This window comes from Rhagoletis zephyria, unplaced genomic scaffold (assembly GCF_001687245.7).
Source record: "Rhagoletis zephyria isolate East Lansing unplaced genomic scaffold, Rhagoletis_zephyria_1.1 Rzeph_scaffold_00038, whole genome shotgun sequence".
Lineage (NCBI taxonomy): Eukaryota > Metazoa > Arthropoda > Insecta > Diptera > Tephritidae > Rhagoletis > Rhagoletis zephyria.
This window is the reverse complement of record NW_016157122.1, coordinates 668,411-692,576: the sequence shown is the minus strand read 5'-3', so window position 1 is coordinate 692,576 and position 24,166 is coordinate 668,411. Positions and strand designations below refer to the sequence as shown.

Below are 24,166 nucleotides of genomic sequence, written 5' to 3'. Positions count from 1 at the left end.
ACCATAGTCAGTACACACTAAAGTCAACAAAATGGAGAATTATAGTAAATTAACGAAAAATAAACTCAACAAACGTTGTACTTAATACATTTACTCACTTTTTCCTTGTATACTAGCACTAATAATAAAATTTGCAATAAATAACTCAAAAAGGAACAGTCCAGCGCCTTCGTCTTGGTCTGCAGGCNGTTATATTTCATTAGGCATAAAATTTGTAGAGCTCGCTTTTAAAATGCACAGTGCTTTTGATAAGTCTCAATGCGGATGGGAGGCCATTCCAAAGACGAATAGCGTGGACAAAGAATTGCCGCTCGGATATTGAGGTGTTGTATTTCGAGTGTAACAGCTGTGAAGATCTAGTTGACCGGATATAGTGTAATCGGCACTTTAGATACTGCGGTTCATTCGTGACTAGAATTTTATGCAGCATTACGAGACACCTCACCTTCAATAGATCATTAAACGAGATTGAACAAATCTTTGTGGCAAAATTCGAAATATGATCACGCTTTCTAATGCCATATATATACCGGGAAATATTGTTATACAGTAAATTAAGCTTCTTATTGCATACACTATCACACTTAGCAAACAATTCTGAACCATATAAGAGTGTCGGTATCAGNGTATTTGATTTTGTTTATTTACAAACATGGGTTTGTGATCAGCTGATTTTCTTACTTGCAACTTTTTTGAGTGCGAGAACGCAAAACTAAACCCGCTCAGGAACAATTTACTACAAGAGCGTGCAATTGCTGACTTATGAATCAAAAACCGCGAAGTGTGTTCTGCCTATTCCAAGTTGGATAAGGAAGCAAAGCGAATGGGTCTGGTGGTAAACGAGGACAAGACGAAGTATCTCATGTCATCAAACAAACAGTCAGCACATTCGCGCCTTGGCACCCATGTCACTGTTGACAGTCATAATTTCGAGAAAGTAGAGAATTTCGTTTACTTAAGAACCAGCATTAACACCGATAATAATGTCAGCAGTGAAATCCAACGCAGAATCACTCTTGCCAGCAAGTGCTACTTTGGACTGAGTAGGCAACTCAGGAGTAAAGTCCTCTCTCGACGTACGAAAGCCACACTCTCTAAGTCACTCATCATGCCCGTGCTGGTATATGGCGCAGAAGCATGAACAATGACAACATCCGATGAGGCGGCTCTTGGAATATTCGAGAGAAAGATTTTGCGGAAGATTAACGCGCCTTTACGTGTAAGATCTTTACAACGACATGGACATAATGCAGCAAATTAAAGTAAAGCCGCTCCGCTGGCTTCGTCATGTTGTTCGAATGGACACCGATGCTCCAGCTCTGAAAGTATTCAATTCGGAACCCGCTGGTGGTAGCAGAAGAAGAGGAAGGCCCCCACTGAGATGGAAAGACCAGATGGAGAAGGACTTAGCTTCACTTGGCATTTCCAATTGGCCCCAGTTGGCATAGAAAAGGAACGACTGGCGTGTTTTGCTGAACTCGGCCAAAATCGCTTAGGCGGTTACAGCACCAAAGAAGAAGAAGAACGCAAAACCAGTAAAATTTTTCTAAAACTTTTGATAGTTGTGGGTACGAGTACACTTCTATTGTTTGCACCTTTCCTTCCACGTTTGTTGCAACATATCGCATGCAGCTGTCGTTTTTAAAAGAATAAATTGCAAATTCAGATTCCTCGAACCCAAAAACGCCCAGAAAGAGCGTTTGAGGGTATGTATAAATATTTGCATTTAAATTACTTTTATTACTATCCACTTCAAATTGAAAAAAAAAAATAAAACGCTTAAAATCGGCAACCTGGGAAAACTGAGAAATTTCAACACTCACTTTCTCACTAATGAGGTTTTCTTTTCTCGAAAAAATGCCACTTTCTTATATGGCAACGTTATCAGAGTGCAACATTTTAAAGAAAGAGCACGCAATATGCATGTGACGATGCTGAGAAAGAACACTAAAACTTGACAGCCCGGGCGCAGAGCAGAATAAATGCAACATTTACCCTGTTCCTTTGAACTGATGTAGAAGCGTACGGGAACGCAAAAAGCAATATTTAATGTACGTCAGCCCATTTGTTTACATGACATTGGTACAACACTGATTTGGCTGAAACATCACGAAATACTTATTAAAATCTATACATATTCAAATACTTCGTTGTTTACTTATATTTTTTAACAAAAATAAGGTTCTTTGCTTTCACCCCGTTCTGTTTTTGGTTACAAATGCAACCCTGCCCATGGTTTGACACTTTTCATGAACTCACAGGAAAATTATCTGCGGACTAAATCCTGTAACTTCTGACTAGCAACTTTAAACTTGCACTTTGTTGTACTAAATTTGAATAGGCTATAAAACTGCATACTTTGAATTTTTTTAAAAAATCTGAATAAAAAGTTGCAAATTAGTGTGCAAATTTAAAGAATTTTCCTGAGTTTTGCACAAAGTTTAGAGATTTTATTATTACGTTTTCTGGTGTAAAATGAACTATATTTTTATAAAAAATTATCGAAAATAAATTAGAATAAAAAACTTAGCATATATGGCGAAAAATTCACTGTGCCAATACTTTTGTTCGTCACTGTATGTATGAAGAAATTTCCATACACATACCTTTTCAAGTTTTCCATATTTTTCAACAGATTTGTGAAATGTCACTTAATAAAGTGTTAATACCGAAATAGAGAAAATACAGACATATTAAAATTTATGTCGTATCCCACCAGACAATTTTTGTTGCCGGACATAAGAAAACTTGTCGCCCTAAGCAACAAATTTATTGCCGGCAATATCGCCATCGTATCGATTTCTTATTACCAGTCGCTCTAAAACGTCCGCCACAGGCAACTCGCCTGGGCGAGTCGTTTTCTTATTACCTGAATGAGTCGTTTTATGATTGCTACAAGCGATATTTAAATAATAATTTCTTGCAACAATTTTATTATTTCTCAATGTTTCATTTGTTTTTGAACTCAAACTTATAATTTGTAAACGAAATTAACTATTTTCGTCTCTATGGAGCTTCCTAATTTTTCAACCCTTTCTTGGGCATAAATTATATGTTTTTGAAGAATCCTGTTGACGCGGAGTTCATCAGTCTGGGAATTTTTGAAAACATATTCCTAAAATGACATAAAAGAAATAATGTTTCCGATTTCTCCCTACGGCAATAAATCGGCGAGTCGCCAATTTGTTGCCATGGACGATTGTCGCCTATTTCTCATGTTTTGCATGGTGGGATTCCTCTTTTATAAAAATGTGTCGCTAACAACTTGCATTGTTGTAGATGTTACTGTTAAATTAATAATGGTTAAATAATGCCGGAAGCCGGCCATAAACGACCGTCACTGGGAGTCTGTCTCTAGTTACACCAACTCCCGACCTTTGCATGTCGCTTGAGGAACACAGCCTCCCGACGTGGACGAGATAGAGCTTCGTCTGTCTTGGGAGACGCGCACAACCCGCGCACAACTCCGCTCGGGATACTACAGCAGGTTGACCTCATACCTGAGCAGGATAAACTCAGATACGCTCAAAGTTATACCGGTTTAATTTGAATACCAGGCCGCAAATGCGCTGGGAGCGTTGTTGTTATTGTCGTAGCGGCTACAGCAACCCCGCCCAGATCGGTTGGTATCTCAATCGTTGTTGTCAAGCTCAACCAACGGAAGTCCCACACAGTCCACGGGTATAAAGGCGTTAGTTGTGTGGGGTTTTCCGGGCATACGAAGAGATGTCGTGGGGTGTCAGATAAAAGTTTAATCTACTGCAGTAGCAAGAGCGGAGTTGGGCTATTGTGGTTCTGGTCTCCCGAGGCAGATGAAGCTCCGTCTCGTCGATGTCAGATGGTAGTGTGCCTAGAACGGCATTCAGAGGTCTGGAGTCTACATAACTCAAGACTGACTCCCTGTGAATGCCGTTCAGAGCCTGTCAGTAAGCTGACGGGTCCAGGGGTTGCTTTATAAACCTCTGAACTATGGCCGTCAGTTCATATAGACACCTTCTGACGTGCCTCGGCTGGGGCTCCTCTGCAAGCATGTGTCTGTTCGGGTGTCCACGTCTGTGGCTCCCTACCAGGAATTGCTTGCAAAGCATTGTGTTGTGCTCCTTTATGGGGAGCATTTTCGCCTCGTCAAGCAGGTGGTGTTCTGGCGACATCAGAAGACATCCAGTCGCTGTTCGAAGTGCGGTGTTTTGTGTCGTCTGCAGCTTCATCCACTGCGTCCTACTAGTCCCCGGTGACCACACTGGTGCGGCGTAATTTAAAATAAGAGCACTAGGAAGGTAAACAAGTTTAATGTATATCTGGCCAAGTAATATCACTTAGGCAACGTTCCCAAAAATTTTTGACGTTACAAAACCGGCCTGACCCCTTCTTTCCGATGATAACTTACTCTCAAAGATAAGCTCGGTCGAAATGCTGCGAGATTTGTTTTAAGAGGGGTACTCATCGGACACTGCAGGCTACAAGGACGTTCCTGCGGACTATAAATATGATTGAATTAATATTGCCCATTCTGCGATCGGTTGCACAGTGTCCGTATAACTGTTTTGATGAGAAGACACAATACCGTGTATTCCTCATTTTATTATTTATCTATGTATTTTCCAATTATGATAATTTTTATTTTTAAACAATGGACTTATTAATTTATTATCCCCTTGTTTGATTTATTTTAGCCATTATTATTTTTGTTAAAGTTATTTCGATTATTCATTATTTGTTTGGGTTCGGTTCGGTTATTTGTACAATAATTTTGGGTTATTGTGTCCAATCGCGTGACCCGAATCGAAAATTTCAACATTCACGTGTAGTCACAACAGTCTTCAATTATTTAATGAAATGAGAGGAAATTTAAAATGTGAAAACAATTTTTTTATATTTAAACGTATCATTATTTCATATGTCAAACAAAAGTTTTACTGTATTAAAATCCTTAAAATGAGAAATTTCAGAAAGCAGTTGCATGAGCAGCCACACCTTGCATGTAAAGTGTCTTTGGAAAGACGTTTTTTTCACCTTCCTTTTATTAGCTCGGGATGTAACTATGTAATATTGATGCGCCTAAAAGATGCAGCGATTTCTATTCTCAACTTACATACCGGATGACAGTACGAAAGGCAATTATAATAGGGAGGTTTTAGTTTTTTAAACAATAATTTTATTATTTCCGAAAGGCGAATTGCAGATTGCTAGTGCAGCACTAGCAACTTAAAATATTTATATGTATATCCGAAACCAATTTGCGCTCTCTCGATTGCTGTCACATCTTTCAACTATTAGTTGCGTTCCAGATGCTTCACGATTTGCAGGTTTTTACAGGAAGTCGTTCCAGTTGACCACCTTTAATAAGGTTTATTAATGTTGTTGTTGTGGTTGTAGCGGCTACAACAACCCCGCCCAGGACGGTTGGTATCTCAGTCGTTGTCGTCGAGTTCCACTAACGGCAGCCCTAGGAAGCGTGCAGCTTCTGTGGGGTTGGTCCACAGGCACAAGGCCGTTAGGGTTGTCGGGTTTTCCGGACATGCGAAGAGATGTTTCGAGTCATGTGGGGTCTCTCCGCATGCCGGACATTCATTTGGCACATCCTCATTCAATCTACTCAGGTAGGAGTTTAACCTGCTGCAGTAGCCGGAGCGAAGTTGTGCTAGTGTCGTAGGTTTATTAATGGAGAAAGCTGCTGTTCCTGCAAATCGTGAAGCATCTGGAATGCAACTAATATTTCTGAAAATTATATCGGGAATGTGACAGAAATGTCTATGGCTGTTCACACATCGAAATAAAATTTATCTTTCTCAATTTGACAGCGAATTCCGAGGGAAAATTGCAAATATTGCCACGTCTGTCACTGTTGTTGTTGTTGAGGGTTATTTTGTATAAGCCCGGCCGAAGTCCGCCAACGCGGATAGGTGTTCTCACAAAAATACTGTAGATGGCGTAACCAGAAAATGCTAATTTTACTCCATTTCAAATGGGCCCCGCGGATTTGTAGAGCGGGGAATGAGTTATCTTAAAGTTTGGACCGTGCTTTTTCTAATGGGTGGGGTTTTAGGTGCCGGATCCACTCCCCACCACGAAATCATTGTACAAACCGAACATTTCCCATGGTTTTATGATATAATCGCAAAAACATTTGGGAAATGTTTAGCTATACATTTGGGAAATGTTTAGCTATTTGTGCAACGATTTAGGGGTGGGGGCCGGAGGCGCACTGGCGATTTTCATAGCAATTTTAATTAATAAATTGCGACGAATAAGTTTCAACTAAAGGAATAAAACAACTAACAACTAATAGAGTAATGTGTAAAGTAAATATAAACATAAAAATGTAAATATGTATTATGTGGCTGCTTTATGGCAGAATAAGAGTAATCAGTGTATGTATATTTCGGAAATTTGCAACAAATACCACCAATATTATTGGTAAATTAGTGCAGATTTAGTAAATTAATTTTGTGTAATAAAGCGTGAACTGTCTACAAGTGTGTGTAAAAGGTTTTTGATTCGAATCACGCGCTTGGGCACAGCAACCCAAAATCGTTGTACAAATTCATAAACAGTACCCAAAAGTACAAGTTTAGCATCATATTGGACTTCTATTTATCCTTTTATAGAACAGCTAACTAGGTTCATACATAGGAACTTTTACAATATTATCACTCGGTTTAGAAATCACTTTGACGGTGTTCATAGGTGATCTTTCATATAACAGTTTACAACTTATTGTGGTATGTTTTAAAACTATTTGCAGGTGAGCTTCATTACAAACAGTTTATTTTCTTTCATTTTTCTCACAATTCAAGAAATTTAAACACTATGAACCATGATCAAAACAAGTAAACAATTTTAAACTCTACATTGTATGTTGGTATACTGCATAAAAACAAAAGAAGCAATACATATTTCTTAGTGGCTAAATGTAGATATTTTGTAATGTAACCAAGCCGGTTCCTTATTATAAACATGCCACTTGCCTTTTGCCGATTCTCGATTTTTATCAATTCCCTCTACTCCCTTTTATTCTGCCCTCGCTGGCTGACAATTAATTAGTGAAGCTAGACGTATTTGTGTGTTCAATTTCGCTGCCAACTGTTACGTCGCTGCACTCGGGGGTTGTCTTTTTGCATAATTTTCTTCAAGCCACGGGATGCAGATTTGGTTCCGATTCACTTTTTGCCGTTGTACACGATGTGCACTAAATGTTCTACTATAAATAGCAACGGCTTTATAAATGTCAATGCAAATAGAAAAGCCCCAAATATTTAATACCAATTAAGGAGGCAACTACTTCCATATGATTTCAATTTAACAAACACAAAATTTTCAACACAATCAATCGCCTTGCTCTATGTTGCACTTTGTACGAATATGTGGAAGTCTGAATGTTTTTCGCGCAGTATTTTTTCGCTTATAATTTTCGCGTCATTATTTCTTCACTGTTTAAACACTTGTTGTTGTTTCTGTGTGTTTCGAGTTTTTAACAGAGTTTTCTAAGCTTTCCAGCTTCTTTTTCAGCTTTTCAGTCGTCCAACGCAATGCTAGACACGAAGGAATTCGCTGCTAAAGAGGAATTTGGAATAATTAGAAAATGGATTTTTCACGTCGTTCGTTCGCTTGTCGTTCGCCCGCCATGATAGGTATGCCAGATGTAAACGATAAAAATATCCCTAATCAAAATGAGTAGATTTTATCGCATGTAAATTAGGTTCGATGGTCATTCCACAAATAAAAAAAAAATTTACTTTTCCAAATATCAGTATAAAACAATTTTCAGTCTAAATAATTTAAATGATATCGCCTTGGATAAATTTGCAACAATTAGTGTCAGTTTTTCGGTGACAGTTTAATGTTAGATTAAGCAAACCGAGTTTGAATTGAACAACAGGCTAATCTTAGTTTAAACCAGCCAGATCGGGCGTTTAAACTTCGTTTAAACCACGGCCGTGCACTGAAAAACTGACCCTAATTCTAACTCGTAAGTATTGTAATAATTTCCATACAATTGAGGAATTTATCCAAATACTCAGTATGATGCAAGGTTTACACATCTGGCACCTCTTGGCGTCATTCACAGCCCAATTCATCGCCATATCGCAGTCGTTTTCGTATAGTATTCGTTCGTACGCTCGTTCGTCTCTTGTCGCCATTTTCGTTATCCATTGTGTTCTATAGCTGTCGCATTCACACGTTTTTGCCGTACGCTTAAACACGAAACCTATTGATTTTCATGTTTCTTGTTCCACTTTTACTTCCCCTTCTTCTTGTTACAATGTTCATCACACACTTTTTTTCACTTTGCGGCCTCTTTTTCTCTTTCATAATCAGACGATTATTAAAAATTCACACCGAATTCGTAACATCGCTTCTTCCTTTTCACACGCACGCTCTTCCTTCCATCTCTATTTTTGGATTTTATAATGCTTTATGACTTTGCTGCATTGTCTTCGCTTTCCATATGTCTTTTTTGTTATTTTTCTGTTTTTATTATTTTTTCTTAAAGATTTATTTCCTTATTATCACTTCTTACATTTTCCAATCACTTTCGATTGGACAAGTCCAACGCACAATTTGTTTTGATCAATGGTAGCGCTGCCCTGCGACTTATCAGCTGAAGTGTGTAAAAATTATGATGCGAGCAGACAAGTAAGCGGATTGAGCAAACGTATGTCAGTTTCACATTCCTACGTCAGTCGGGGCTACGTAACTGGAACGTCCCAGATTTATATCTGGCCAAGGGCTGTCACCAGCATCATTCAACAAAAACTCTGGGGAATTTGTCTGATAGGCAAACATATGTATGTGTATTAAGGAGACGTCAATTACAACTTATTCAACACTGTAGCACCATACAAAACTAGTGAGCTAAACAAAAATCAAATGGGAAAGCGAATATGCAGATAACAAATGGTTCGGTGGGTTAATGTTTTTATGAAGCCAAATAATCAGAGTTGCATTCCCGAACGTGAGTGAAAAAAAATTTAAAGCTAAATCTCCATAGCAGGTTTTTCATGCGTTGCGGTTTTCGAGGCCGTTTAGGCTTTTCAGGCAAGCAACTCCACAACAAACTTTTGGAGCTTGACGTTTTCTTCAAACCTTCGACATATCGCAGTAAATGGGGCAAGGCGAATTTATACAAGGTGGTGTTACTGGCGAATTTAGACTTTCGCCGCCGTACTTCTTAACGTCAAACTAATGTGTTTGTTGTAATATGAATTCGCCTTGTTTACAACAAACATAATTTTGACATTAGGAAATACCCCGGCGAAAATCTAAATTCGCCCTCAACACCACCTTGTCAAAATTCGACTCTCGAAAAACGACTTGAATTCGGCACGACTTTCGCAATTAGGATGAACGACTTTTATTCGACACGACTCTCGCAATGGGCGTGATTAAATGGCGAAATTGGGCTCTCAAAAAAGTGTCAAACAGCTTTTTCGAAGTTCAAATTTCCTCCTTCGGGGAAAATGCCACTCCCTGGGAGTTAGCTATTGGAGGATTTCTTTCTGGGGAGAAACAAACTCCCCGGGAGTATTATAGTTTGAAATAGCAAAAGAAACGAACAGTTTTTGCATACTACAACACAAAATCATCACACAAAATTGTTCACCTCACTTTTTCATTTATTTTGTGCTCATTATTGATGAAAACAATTATTAAAACAATTGATCTCATTTTAGTTTACACCATGATAGTTTACACTTCTTAATTTTCTCAAATAAATTTTGACACTTCAGAACGAAATTCGAATTTCGGAGCACCGCGGACAAATGAGTCTGTTAATTCGCAACAATGGTAGTAATCTTTATTTTTCCATAATTTATTTCTAATCTAATAACTTAAATACTAACCCTATTAAGAAACACGATATACAGGCATGTTCTGCAAATCGTACGATTTCAAATCGGTGCGAAAATTATTCCCTCTTTGTTATAAATCCTCCGAAATAGATTTTGTAAATCGCACCGATTTGCAGAACATGCCTGAAATAAATCTTTTATTTGCCAAGTTTCTCCTTTTCGTTTTCAGCCCACTTTCTAAACTGGTCCATTACTTTATTTAAGTTTTGCTCCATACGTCCTTTGACGGCAACACTAAATAATTTGATAAACTCGTCCACCTGAAATTAATAAAAGGATAGAGTTATTGCTAATTAGATTGGAATCCAAACGACTGTTCCTACTGTCAGTTCTGCTTCCTTTCGGCCGTACTTCACGAAATTACATTGTGGTGCATGCTTTGCATGCTCCTTCCAAGGGTCATCAGTTGGCTCCCAACCATCGAGAGTTTTGTTGCAAACATAGCATGTAACTGTATCTGGTTCCCGTTCGTTGCCGCTCCAGTAAAATCCGGCCTCGGCCATCTAACTCATAAAAAAGAAGCGAAGAAAAAAGAAGCTTGAGAAGGGCGCGACTTATTACTTTGTAAAGAATTCTTACCTTTTTAATACTACATGCGCTGCTATCGTCAAAGGGCCATTTCTTGAAACTCTCTACTCGATTCTTCTCCATCATGTTCCCAAACTTTGAGTAGTCCATTTATTGCAATAAAAATTAATTTCTTTTCCGCAATGGCTTCTTTACAATACGGCTTTTTGTGCTGCTTTTAAACATTCAAAAAGCTGTCTTTTTTTTGACAGCAAACGTCAAAATTAAGTCAATAGCGTTTTTACAAAATTCAGCTTTGAGTGATGTACAAATTGAGGGATTTCGGGAAAATAATGTGTTGGGGCAGTTATGGGAATGTTCGTACAAGATGGATTATTGCAATAGCATTCTGATCAAATAATACCAGATTTTGTCATTTGTTAATAAGTTCAAGTTTCTATGAATCCTTTATTCTATTGTTGAAAAGATTCCACTAAAACTGTATTTTTTTCATACAACTTTTTTTTTGGTATGGAGGGATTTTGGATTTTTGATATCGATGTTTCCACAACGATAAAATTGTAACAAACAGTTTTCCAATCTCTAAAAACCATTTTTACTTTATTATTACAGAGCCTGTCGTAAACATTGCAATTTTTTGTTATATGAAAAGTTTTCTGGGTAATTATAATGGAGTCAGGAGATGCACAGCTGCATCCTAACTGGTGGGCACTGGCTAGGGTAAACTTTCCGCTAAAACGTTTCGTTCGTGGGCTAGAATTGCAGAGCAATGAAGCTAATCAAGACCAACACCAAAGTTCTCTACCATGTGAAATGGACGGCGTGGAAGTGCAAAAGTTTTATGAGGAACTAACAGATAAATTTACGAGCAACCAATCAGTTATCACTACGCTACCGGTTGATTGCCAATCAATCAGCAAAAAGGGCCAATCTTTAAAATTTAATCGCGTTAAATTTTTTCGATACGCCACTTCGAATAACATAGAAGAATTAGCGAGGTTCGATTATCAGCCCAATGATGTCAATGCTTGTGATACGTTTGGATGGACTGCTCTTATGATGGCTGCTTGTGAGGGAGCCAAAAATGCAGTTCGAATGCTGCTACAGTTGGGCGCTGACAAAAACATAAAAGAAAAGTGTGGAAGGACAGCTCTTGATATCGCAAAGCAAAAAGGCCACGAAGACATTGCAGTTTTATTGAAAAGAGGACTTGAATTTGAAATATCGAGGGTTGATGAAAAACGCAGTCCTTCTGACCATCCAACTCAGGCTTTTTATTGCTCCATCTGCGCTCAAACTTTCTCGGATACAACTCGCCTTCAACATCAAACATCCACACTTCACCAATTTAATACGAAGTCCACTAAAAGCAAACACAAGCTGGATAAATTCAATATTTCTTCAAAAAATCGTGGTCTACAAATGATGGTAAAACAAGGTTGGGATAAGGAAAGCGGATTGGGGCCAACAAAAGACGGCAGGTTATATCCCATTAAAACCGTAATACGGAAGAAACGAACAGGGCTCGGAACCGATCAAGAGCCTGCGCGTATAACCCATTTTGGTGCAAATGATTTGGAAGCAGTGAAACACAATAATTCAAGCGTGTTGCCTACGAAGAAAAAGCGTTCACGTAACGATATTCGTTCAGAAAAATTACGAGAATGGAAACGCGAGCGACGTCTTCGGAAAGAACTGAGCTGATGAAGGGAACATAATTGGTTAGGATGCAGTTGTGTGGCTAGGACTCATTAATAACACGAAATTTACATATGTATATTCACATGTTCTGCAGTAAATCATCACAAACATGCCTAAAAGCGATGAGCAAAAAGTCGTTGAAATCATAAATTCAACAGAAGAGTTGGCTGACAAAATACTGGTTAACAAACAGGAGCTGGTCGAGCTTGACAAGCGAAGACAACAAACACGAGAAGCGATACGGGAGGTGGAAAAAAGTTCGGAAAATGGCGAAAAAAAAGTTTGGATTACTGTAGGCAGCATGCTGGTTAAGTTAGAACGAGAGAGGGCTTTGAAACTTTTAAAAAATGGTGAATTAAGAAATCGAATACAAAAAAGTTGTCTTAATACTTTTAACTCTTTCGTAGATCAAATCCAAATTCAACGGGAAATTAATATTATCACTTCCGATCAAAAGATATTGGTCAACAAGCATCGCGATTTAGAACATTTTTCACCATACTCTGGCACAAGTCTGAAGGCGCTTGATCGAAAAGAGTTTGCAGCGCTTAAATCAAATTTGCCAATTCTGTAGCTAACTACATTACTATAAGCAAATATGCTCTATACTATATGATTAGCAGAACATAAATTTTGGTATCAGACTTAAGATTTGAACAAAAAAATTAAATAAACATCTTCCAATAGAATAATTATTTTTCTACATTTTATAAGAGTTGTTAACCAAACGATGCTTTATTTATATTAAGACTTTGGCTAGATTCCTAAAAATATCAGAGAAATATGTGTACGAGATGTATTAGAAAATTTTAATATGATTCCGTAGGCTAAGCATTTTTACAAACCGAGATTATGCTGTACAGCTTCTGTTTACGTCTCGTGTATTGGGAAATTACAGACAGTGCTTCACTTAGCTCAACTTCCATTGTAGCATGCTTCAAATGTAGCTCTAACTTTGGCGCTGTACCATCTGATTTGCCGCTGATCACAACGATTATGGGATAACCCATTCTACATTTCATATAATTAAATAAATATGCACACAAATAATTTGCTATTCGTACGTACTTTTTGGCTTCCATAAGCCTCTTTCCAATTGTCAAATAGTTTCGGTCATCAATGAGCACCTCCTCGTCAGAACAAACCCCGTTGAGCGAAAGGCAGAACTGATGTTCTATTTCATGAGCTACCTTCTCTTCTTTGCTGCCCTGTTTTGCACCTATGATACACAGATCGAAAGGAGCCAGAAGCGTAGGCCAATGCAGTTCTCTTTCCGTTGAAAGAACTTCTACCGCAGCTGCTACTAGTCGGCTGATGCCAATACCATAACAGCCCATAACAAGATATTCTGGTTTTCCGTTCTCTTGCAGAAATGTCGCTTTCAGCGGTCGAGAATACTTATCATTAAGTACAAACGTGTGGCCCACTTCTATTCCTCGTACTCGTTGAACTTCAGGGGAATTGCAGAATGGACAGATTTTGCTATCATTTGTTTCTCCTGTTGTTTCAACATTCGCTGCATAGTCACAAGTGTTGCATTTTATAAGCTGGTCCTCGCCAGAGTTAGCGAGGTAATGGTATTCGTGTGACAAACTGCCTCCCATCATGCCAGTAGCAGCTTTAACTTTTCTCGAAAAAGGATAGAATAATATAAAGAAAAAAAACGTTAAACAAAGGCTCTGTTAAAGGAGTTGCATTAAAAAACTTAAAATTACTTTTTGTCGAATTGTACCTTGACAAAGGCAATTTTCAAATACATAGACTTTTTTACGGAATTACTCATTTAGATATGTACCTTTTACAAATGGCACCTCCAGTTGCTGAAATAATGCGTCGTATGCGACAGTCAGCTGGTTGTATGTCTCCAAAGCTGTAGCGGCATTACGGTCAAACGTATATAAATCCTTCATAATGAACTCCTTTGATCGTATCAAGCCAAAGCGAGGTTTCAATTCGTCTCGAAACTTCGGTCCGATTTGGAATAGACGTAAGGGCAATTGTTTATGAGAAATCGGTGCAATAGATGCCAACATACCGGTTACTGCTTCTTCGTGCGTCTATTTAAGATAGTGGATAAATCTCTGAATGTATATATTAGATTTTATACTACTGCCGTCTTACAGGGCTCAAGATAAATTGTTTTTTGTGCCGATCCTCCAATAAGAAGAACTCGGTTATATCACCATCTAACCGCCCGGACTTCTTCCAAAGTTCCGAGGGCGTCAACACCGGCATTGATATTTGTTGTCCACCCACAGATCTCATACGCCGACGCACCAAATCGGCACACTTGTCAAGCACACGCTGCGCCATGGGCATGAGCTGATAGGTGCCATTATGTGCTGGCTTAACAAAACCCAATTCGGTTAAAAGCTTAAAAGATAGATACACATATACATAGATAGTCATATACGTATAAATTAGTTCCTTTACTTGGTGATTTAATATTTCTTTTCATGTTTGGCTACCTTCTGGCTTCTGGATACTCCTTCCACGTTTTTAACAACTGCATTTTTAGGTACTACAACTACCGGCCAAAACAATCTCGAGATTCGCTCCATAGCAATTGAACCGTAGTGATGTGCTGAAGTGTCGGTACCCAATACTTAGAAAATATTTCGGTACCCAATACTTCATTTTCGGTACCCGATGCCGATTCTTTACCTTAAACCTTCGCGGTTATATGCGTTTAAGTTTTGAAAAAATACCTTCATTACAAATTTATATGATATCGGCTAAAACACTTGAACTTGAAGAAAAATGTTTTACCAGTTGGCGACAAGTTTCGGATCGATATCACACTTGTTGGCGTAAAAATATTTCATATCATACGTTAACAAACTCGCAAGAGTTTCTCTGCATTATGGCTTCGAACCGACATATATACATACATCTTTGATTTGAATCAGTATTAAAAGCTTTATTGGCTCCTACATTCGGGTTTTCATAGGCGAGTCTCTCCTGAACCGTTTTTTCCATATTTTTGGCCTATGTGCGCTTATATTCGAAACCTAAATGTTTCAGTACCGAGTATCGAGAGTGTTGGATACTTTTTAAATCGGTAACGAATATCGATCAATACTTAATACTCAGCACATCACTATTGAACAGCTGAAAGTGGCCGATAACTATACTAAAATAAATCGATAAATTTAGAAACAAACTAAATTGTGCTGCCAGATTGTTTGAAGGTCATAATTTTGAAGGGTAGATCCAAGGCGTATTGAACAAGATGGTGTTAACCGTATATAAGTATTCTCACCTAGATCTCACCAATGAAACATACAGAAGCTTAAGGGCATAGGGATCCCTAGATAGATAAATAGTTGGTTGGTTATGGCACTGCGACCAGTAAGTCTATTGTGCCCCTAGCTCATCACAACACATCAACCAGCCCCAGAGTGTCTATAAATTTAATAATAGACCCCGGGGACCGTGAGTGTATGTGCTCCTCTCTTGGCCAGACGTGCCCTATGCTCCTATACCTCCTGCGTGCAACGGCCTCACACTCCATAAGGAGGTTTAGAGGAGTCTCCTTGGATGCATCGCAAAAGCGACACAGGTCGCTGGACCAGCTAACTAGTTTATGCAGGTGCCCTCTGAGCCTACAGTGGCCCGTCATAAAACCTGTAATAATTCTTAGTTTCTCTTTTGGGAGATCCATGAGAAGCCTGTATCTTGACAGATTGTAACCTCCCAATAAGCTTTTCGCCTGACGTTGGCCCATAGTGCCAAGCCAGTGTAGCTCCCTCAGTTTGCTGTTGTCCCTTTTGAGCATTTCCTTTATGGTGTTGTGTCCTACTGCCAGAAAGGGCTCAGGTCCTATCGGGGTCGAGGAAGCGGCCGTTCTGGCAAGATGATTAGCTTCCTCATTTCCTGCAACCCCCATGTGCCCTGGTACCCGCATTAGTTGGATATCGTTGACCTCTGCCAGAGCATTGATCCTCTCGACACACTCCCAAACCAAGGAGGACTTGATCTCAAATGATGAGAGGGCCCTCAGTGCCGCCTGGCTATCACTTAGTATAAGTATCCTTTCGTTCCTATAGTTCCTACGAATGTTGCTCTCAGCGCACACACTGATGGCGTAGACATCCGCTTGAAAGATGCTAGGAAAAGTTCCCAGGGGCACCGAAATCTTCAGCCTAGGGCCGTACACGCCTGCTCCAATCCCCACGGGTGTTTAGAGCCGTCAGAGTACCACTGTATTATGCTCGCCTGTATGTGACTCTCCATAATAGAGGTACACCAGGTCGCCTTGTTATAAGTGTGGGTCCTGAAATTTCTCTTGAAGACCAGCTCTCTGTTAATATCGTCCCTGGGGAACAAAGCCAGGGGAGCTGGGTACCTAGCTTGTCTCTGTTCCTAGATAATAACACCTTGCCTTTGCCGAAACCCTCCCTCGCAAAGTTAAGTAGGGTTCGCTTTGCAGCCTGTTCAATTGAGAGATACAGTGGCTCGAGTTCCAGCATTACCTCCAGCGCTGCCGTCGGGCATGTGCGCATTGCTCCCGTTATGCAAACACATGCAAGACGTTGAATCTTAGAGAGGGTCTGCCTCACCGTTCCCATAGTAGTCCTGGAATACCAAGCCACCGCACCATAAGTCACTATTGGTTTCACTATCATGGTGTACATCCTTTTGAGGATCCTCAGAGTGCACCCCCAGGATTTACCCGCTAGACGTTTGCACACCATCATCGCTCTCGTGGCCATAGAGGTGACCGCATCAACATGGGCCCTCCACAGAAGCTTGGAGTCCAGGGTAAGCCCCAGATACTTAACCTTTGTGGCGACACTGATTACGACCCCGTCCAATGTCAAGTTCCTCATCCCCTGGAGAATTCGATTCTTGGTGAAGGGAACTATGGCTGCCTTAGAAGGGTTGATATTTAAACCTACGTCTGCGCACCACCTTTTTGCAAGGTTAAGTCCTCTTTGGACAGAGAGTACTTGCGAACTTCCCTCTAGCGATAATCACTATGTCGTCAGCGTACCCTTGGCAACGGACGCCCTCGTTAGTAAGTATCTGTAGGAGTTCGTCCACAACTAAGCTCCACAGTAGAGGAGATAATACCCCCCGAGAGTAATCCCTCTTACCTACCTTCGGGATAAAGATAACCCTGGCCCTCTGCCACACCTTGGGAATGTGAGCCAGTGCTAGACTGACCCTCATAATGTCCACAAGATGTGGAAGTAAGAGCTCCCCGCCCTGCTTCAGCAGCGCCGGACATACACCATCCACCCCAGGGGCCTTGTACCGTTCGAAGGAGTGCGGAGCCCACCGCACTGTTTGCCGGTTTATAAGGCTTTTAGCCAACTTCCAGTCCGGTGGGGATGGCCTGAACGCACGGAACAACGTATGCCCGGCGGTGGTAATGGCGTCCGGAAAGTGGGCCGACAGTAGGGCGAGTGCCCTTTTCTGTTCAGTACCTGAAAAAGCCCCATTAGGTAGCCTAATAGCCAGCCTGGTCCCTGTTTGTCTCTCGCTAAGGCTTTATGCAGCCTAGCAGCTGCTGGAGTAGATGCTATATTCTCACAAAAGGTCCTGAAGCTGCTACGCTTGGCCTTCCTAATCTCCTTATTGTATTTTGTCAGACTGACGGAGTACTCCTCCCAGTCCCCGGTGCGATTTGCCCTGTTGAAAAGTCTCCGCACCTCTTTCCTAAGAACTGAGAGTTCCCGTGTCTACCAGGGAGGCTAAGCTTTCCCCTTTGGCTTTGACACGGGGCAGCTTGGAGGTAAAGGCATCCAGAATAGTGCCGTTCAGCTTGTTGACCGTTTCCTCTAACTCCATACAATCCACCTCTCTATCTTGTGCCTCTTTTGTGGTTAGGTTCAACCTCAGTACCTCTTCGTATTTACCCCAGTCTGGTTTCCTGGGGTTTCTCTTTGGGTGACCTGTCATAACCTCAGCTCCCAATGCAAATCGGATAATCCTGTGATCCGACAGTGAGGGCTCGGATGAGACCCACCACTGAACGATCAGAGGACTCGTCAGTCTGTTGCTGAGAGAGATGTCAAGTACCTCCTCACGGAAAAAATGGATAGATCCTTACGAATTCGTTACTAATTTTGATATCCAAAAATCTCCAAAAGACCGGTAATTGAGCAAGACAATACGCAGCGTCTAGTTACATGTCTCTCATACTGCCAGATTTGGCAGATAAGATAAAACATCTGTTATTATTTTATGCTGCAACTGATTTGAGAGAATACTGGCTACAAAAATTTTGCGTAGCGATTGTCAGAATCCCGTTTCCGGATCACGGATTACAGATCTGCCATGGCAGAAATGCCCCGCATGCAGCAAAATGGAAGAATATACAAGTACAAAAGTAAAAAAAAAATCTTATTGACATTTTATGTCCAAAAGTATTTCGTTGCAAGTTAGTTGCCATCAAATGCAGACTTGACTATTTCGCGGCCATCGCCATAGATAATATAGTTAGCTGTCCGCAAACCGCGAATTTAACTTATAGTTAAAAACATTTCCTGAAGGGTATGTATATAAATATATACCCTGTGGGGAAAATCTCTAGTTCTGAACTGGTGCGCCTATAGTACGTTTAGACCCAGCACGAATTTAACATGGCAATGTCCTAGGAAGTGTCAATTGCCCCCCCGCTGCATCCCTTTTTCGATAGTTCCGAACTAGTTCTAAATTCTATAGTTCCGAACCTGTTTTAAAATCGCCAGACGAAAGAAAAAAAGTATTATAATCTGTTCGGTTCCGTTCTTCCGTGTGCGATTTTAAATTATTTTCAAAGAAATATTTTTTTCAATTTGAAATTAAATTTGTTTGAATGATTGTAAGAAATATACGTTTACATACCTTTGACTATGCAGAGGTGCTCGCTGTTATTGGTTAGATTCCAGACGGCCCCAAGATGTTAATATGTTAACACAAAGTTTTGTTTTGTATTACCAAACTATGAAATAGCATCTGCGAAGTGCAGAATGAAAGTGCATTTGAACGAAAAAGCCGCCAAACACATATCTATGTAAACTAAACAAGCCCCCCGCTGCATCCCTTTTTCGATAGTTTCGAACTATTTCTAAAATCGACAGATAAGATCCAGTTCGTTCTGCGTCCGTTTTTCTATAATTCCGAATCAGCTCTAAATTCGTCACTTTAAATATAGATTTCTAAAGAAAAAAGAGAAATAAAATAGTTTTTTTTAGGAGTCCCACATTTCGCTGATTTTGAACTGGTGAGGATCTACTTACTATCGGACTGGTTCGTTTTTGGCGATGAAGACCTTGTATGGAACTAGAAATTTGATTCAATAGTCCGCGGTTTTCCTGCAGGGTACATGCATATATCTACATATGTATGTATGTATATCCATATGTACGAAGATACAAATGTACATAGCATACATATATGCAGAGAAGGTTGAATGTGCATATGAACCGCTTATTTTTAAAGTGGCATAAGTCACTTCGTACCTCTTGCACTTAAATGACCGGTTAATTGTAACCAAATGCTAACATTTTTACAAAGCAATCGCATTTCTGGATAGTATATTTCAGGACGAATGGGATTCGGATTGAGCCAAGAGCTTGTGTGAGCAAATCCAATTTATGGCAACCAATGTCAGTTACGCGGTTTTGTACTTTAAACGACGATATATGTACACGATTGTTACCAGTGTTGCCACACATACATACGCTTTTCCTACGAAAACTGGTACGTTTATTTCCATTTGGTAGGCTAGTAGGCTAGATTGGATTTTGGTAGGTTTCACATTGTGGTAGGTGCCACATTGAGCAACTGCACCGATTGGTCCGAGTTGCCATAACAGTAGCTATGCGCACCTTGGTGACATTACACTGCCGGGAGTACTGTGGCAGGCATACTTGGAACAGGATTCCAAGAAAGTCTGCCAATCGACACATACCCAACGATATTACTGGCGGAAGTCTTCGTAGAAGAGCAAATGTGTGTGCGGTATTATGTCGGATAGCCAGGCAGGGTCACGGCTTGTGGACAGCTGTGTAACTCTTTTGAACTACCTGGGAGCCCATAATAGCATAACGCTGTGGTGGATTCCGGGACATGAATGGTTTAACGGAAACGACAGGACTCACTTCACTTAAAAAAAAAAATTTTTAAAACTTAAAAAAATTTTGCTAGGAAAATAAAAATTGTCCGTGGCAACACTGATTGTTACCATCCTCCACCACTTGGTCGTCGATCGTCTATATTCATCGGATCTGTTTGCTATTTGCAAATATTTCCCATTTGTTTTGGAAAAGTGGGGTGGGCAAGCGGTTAGCTAGCGAGTAGTAGTGCTTGCTCGTTTTCGTGGCCTCAACTTGATTCATCATTCGCTTTGCTCGTAGTATCAAGCCGAACTGGCGAGGTGAATTAGCTTTTGTCAGTTACAATCGAAGTGAGCGCGTTCGCGGTTGTAATCAGAGTGGCCTGGCCATTGTCGTCGTCATCATCAATTTGGTTATCGCATTCATTGTGTGACTTGGATTTTTTTTAACGCGCATCCGCTCCTCAGCACTACTTTAAGGTGCAAAAGAGGCATTTTCTTTTTATTAATTTGTAAAGTGTGTTGTGACCTCACGCACTTTCCTCCCCAACCTGCAAAGCTGCAAATGCTGATTGAGCAATCGAGCTACTAGATAGGTGGCAAAAGTTGACAGAAGAGAAACGGCGACATTGATTTCCATTAAGACGCATTGGTTTGGCAATGTGCTCAGAATCTCGGAAGAGGAAGTGTAAATAAAGATATAAATCGTTAAATTGTTGTTTTTTGATTGTGGAAAATATGGAAATTTAATTAATGTGCAAAAAACGAATGGAAAAGTTAAGCCAAAAACGTAAATGAAAAGTTCGTAGCAGATATAAAGCGCGAAGGTATGTGTGTGTGTGTGTGGAAGGAGAATTGAATGTGGAAAAGTAGGTGGTGGAGCCAGTAGCACACGTCTATTATAGCAGCAAAAGAGGGAGAGAGCGACACGAAGAAGAAGAAGAAGCAGAAGCAACGTGCTCCTGCTCTGACAAATGTGGTGTGCTTTTTAATATCTCTCTCGCTAATTGTTGACTACAAGTGTGGTGAATTAATTGGTCGTCCAAATCAAAAAAAAAACAAAACAACAACAATAGTCCAACAAAAGTTCAACAACAAAACAAGAACTATCTGCATTATCGTGTTAATACACCACATTTGCTGGGGACTGTGGGAGTTTGTTAAACAACATACATAGATACATATGTATACATATATACGAAAGAGCACGAGTATCTTATCGGTCCGCCTACTGCCCGCTTCGCTGCCCGACACGGTGCTGATTCACGATGCGTATCTTTTGTTGTTATTCCGTTGCGTCTGAGTTTGAGAGTTGAGATACTTTCGCAAAAACAACCCAAATTCTAATAGCAAAATTTAAAAACATAAAAAATCAGCGCATATCCCTTCGCTCTTGGGAATTAACGTTGTCCTTTCGAAAAAACGTCGTCACCTACGTCGTCATTCTCGAAAAGTTCACCTTTTACGATATGAATTAGAGAGAAGGAAAAGTAATTAAGGTAGTTTTGTGCTAAAATAAATAAATCCGATTTTATGCTATTGTGTTGTGTAAAGTGATTTGTTTGATACTAAAAAAAAAAAATATTTTTATGCATGGCATATGTGAACATACATACATACATATCTAAGTACATACATACATAATAAACTGTTTAATTGGAATATTTGAAAACTTTAAACTGCGGCTTAATTTGACAAAATACAACAGTTTCGCCGAATGTTTTTTACTAAACTAAAGGTAAGCTACGAGTTCGTCGTTTTTTGAAAACATTATTAAACATTTATATACAGACAAACATACATACTGGGAATGTCCATCCCCCGGGTTCCCGGTGTTCTTGAGGTCCCGTAGATCCCGGGTTTGGGATCCCGAAAAACTTGGGATATCGAATTGATAGTAAAAACTTGTTTATGAATTTTGAAGTATGATTTTTGTTAAATGCCGCCTTGCCTACAATTAACAAAAGGCTTGAAACTGTATTTTTAAATTGCAGCCTGAGCCTTTTTTGGAGAAGATATAAATGAATGTACACATAGCGTCGCTAATGTATTTAAGCGAAACAGAGAGTTTTACATAATTTTTTAAATCAATCTACTCAAATCGAATCGACGTGCTGGTAAAAAAAGTTCAAATATTTTGTAGTGGAGGAGATAGGGGTCATTAACTACATTTTGACAGTTGAGCCTAAAAGTGGTGAGACCGAAAGATGTTTTTCATCCGCAGGTTTTGTATGTAGTAACAAGTTCAGCTCAAGATTAGAAGACTCCACTTTAAATACTTTACTTACGTACACATTTGCAATAATAACAACACCGAATTTCGAGTTAATCGCGAAAAAATTACAAAAAATTCCCCATTTATATATCGATGGCTGAGTTGAAGATCGACCTATCTCGGTAGCCAGTTCGAAAACACCCTATCTCAGAAAATTTTTCAGAATTTGATTGAAGAACGTCCTATCTCAGCTGCCGATTGAAAAACGCCCTATCTCAGCTTATTTTCAATGTATTTTCGTTTGAGATAGGGCGTTTTGGAACCGAATTCTGAGATAGGGCGTTATTCAGCCAAACTCTGAGATAGGGTGTTTTTCAATAAAATTATGAAATAGGGCGTTCTTGAAAAGTTTTCTGAGATAGGGCGTTTTTGAACTGGCTGCTGAGATAGGTTGATCTTCCACTCAGCCATCGATACATAGATTATTATTATTACACTGTACAGCATTGGCTGGGTATTGAACCAAACCAACTTCTTTTGAGAGGCTGAGTCTTAAGCAAAAAAGTGATTTCTCCGTTTTTCGAAGTTAGCCTCCGAAATCAAGATATGGGCCTTCGAAGTTCGAAATTGGACCTTTGGTAAAAAATTATTTTTAATTATTGTATGTAAAAAACTAAAAAAATAAAAATATAAACATGGTCCACCTTTTGCTCTTATATAAATGGTATATAACTTTTTTTGTCAAAGCTTATACTACAGGTGCTATAAGCGTTCAAAGGTCAGGTCTTCGAAAAATTAAAAACATTTTTTTTTAGAATATTTTGAACCTGACCTTTGACCCCATATAGCACCCGTAATATAATTTGCACAAAAAAAAATTACACACCACATAAATAAGAGCAAAAGGCGGATAACGTCCATATTTTTATTTTTTTAGTTTTTTACACCCAAATCAAATCAAAAATATTTTTTTACCAAAGGTCCAATTTTGAACTTCGAAGGCCAATATGAGGTTCTGAAAGGATGTATTCGTCCACTAGCCTTTACGGGCGTCTGGGCACTGAGACACACAGTACCGACGGTCAACGGTTGGGAAGGACCAGCGCTGTACACCAGAAGCGGTGATGAAATCTCACCAACTTACAACTTCACCATCTTTCTCCCATGGAGTATAGACAGAGGCCAGGAATATGCACTGGCTCTTCTGCGACCTTACAACGAAAGCCTGAATACATCATTCTGGAGAATCAGGTCAAAAGTTGAGGTCAGCTACCTAAGGCTGGATGTGGCTGTCGACGAAGAGTCCTTCAGTAGTACATGAAGGCCGAACTTTAGGCTCAAATACAGGTATTGAGACGTTCTGGTAAAGCCATTGAAGCAGCGAACCCCTAGGGATGCTGTCCATAAGGCACCAACAGGAGAGGCAACAATCGACACAGAAATAGCTGTTGATGAGCGCCGATTAGAAGGGCCTGCAATATCCGCGGCTGCTTTAGCAATGGCAAAGGAAACATACAAGGTGGTCGAAGAGCACCGCGTAGAAAGGCATAAGATCTCCGAAGCTGGTACTGCGACGACAGAGCCAACCGGACGAGCAGCTCTACAGCCTTCCACCAGGGTGCTGGAGGAACTGGCTGAAGGCCAGAACCTTCACAGCCCAGGCAGAGAACCGGAGGACCTAACTCTCTCAGAGGTAGATGAGCCGATGGTCCAGAGGAAGAAATGAACACACCACTCATCAGAATCGCCCAGATTAACCATCCATCAGCGGTAGCTGCATCCGCAGGAGGATCTGGTCATTGTTTTACCCCAAGAGCCGTG

General features: G+C 40.0%; 5 protein-coding genes across 6 annotated transcripts in view; 2 read left to right on the top strand and 3 right to left on the bottom strand.

The window, feature by feature from the left end:
- Positions 1-8,731, bottom strand: part of psq (BTB-domain-containing protein pipsqueak) — an 85,510-nt gene extending 76,779 nt beyond the window's left edge. The window contains exons 1-2 of the mRNA XM_017620107.1: positions 8,522-8,731; positions 6,969-7,554 (exon numbers count right to left, since the gene is read on the bottom strand). The gene's annotated coding sequence lies outside the window, so the exon portion shown is untranslated. The remainder of the gene's footprint in view (positions 1-6,968; positions 7,555-8,521) is intronic.
- A 1,065-nt stretch (positions 8,732-9,796) lies between these two features.
- Positions 9,797-10,852, bottom strand: Det (baculoviral IAP repeat containing deterin). Its single transcript, XM_017620468.1, has 3 exons — positions 10,434-10,852; positions 10,178-10,357; positions 9,797-10,114 (listed from the first exon to the last, which is right to left on the bottom strand). The coding sequence occupies exons 1-3, from the start codon at positions 10,530-10,532 to the stop codon at positions 9,992-9,994; spliced, it is 402 nt and encodes a 133-aa protein (XP_017475957.1). The 5' UTR covers positions 10,533-10,852; the 3' UTR covers positions 9,797-9,991.
- Positions 10,853-10,942: 90 nt separating this feature from the next.
- Positions 10,943-12,757, top strand: Pdrg1 (Pdrg1 prefoldin-like subunit). Its single transcript, XM_017620456.1, has 3 exons — positions 10,943-11,042; positions 12,178-12,433; positions 12,491-12,757. Exons 2-3 carry the CDS (start codon positions 12,193-12,195, stop codon positions 12,655-12,657), a joined length of 408 nt encoding a protein of 135 aa, XP_017475945.1. The 5' UTR covers positions 10,943-11,042; positions 12,178-12,192; the 3' UTR covers positions 12,658-12,757.
- Positions 11,001-12,103, top strand: LOC108366067 (G patch domain and ankyrin repeat-containing protein 1 homolog). Its single transcript, XM_017620343.1, has one exon. It carries the CDS (start codon positions 11,052-11,054, stop codon positions 12,084-12,086), a length of 1,035 nt encoding a protein of 344 aa, XP_017475832.1. The 5' UTR covers positions 11,001-11,051; the 3' UTR covers positions 12,087-12,103.
- Positions 12,758-12,793: 36 nt separating the features above from the next.
- Positions 12,794-14,672, bottom strand: ProRS-m (prolyl-tRNA synthetase 2-like protein, mitochondrial). Of its 2 annotated transcripts, none has more exons than XM_017620299.1 (6): positions 14,552-14,672; positions 14,205-14,456; positions 13,879-14,140; positions 13,152-13,707; positions 12,929-13,094; positions 12,794-12,847 (listed from the first exon to the last, which is right to left on the bottom strand). In XM_017620299.1, exons 1-6 carry the CDS (start codon positions 14,642-14,644, stop codon positions 12,803-12,805), a joined length of 1,374 nt encoding a protein of 457 aa, XP_017475788.1. In that variant the 5' UTR covers positions 14,645-14,672; the 3' UTR covers positions 12,794-12,802. The 2 variants fall into 2 exon arrangements, with proteins under 2 accessions (XP_017475788.1, XP_017475796.1); XM_017620307.1 differs by having other exon boundaries at positions 14,517-14,608.
- Positions 14,673-24,166: the final 9,494 nt, after the last annotated feature.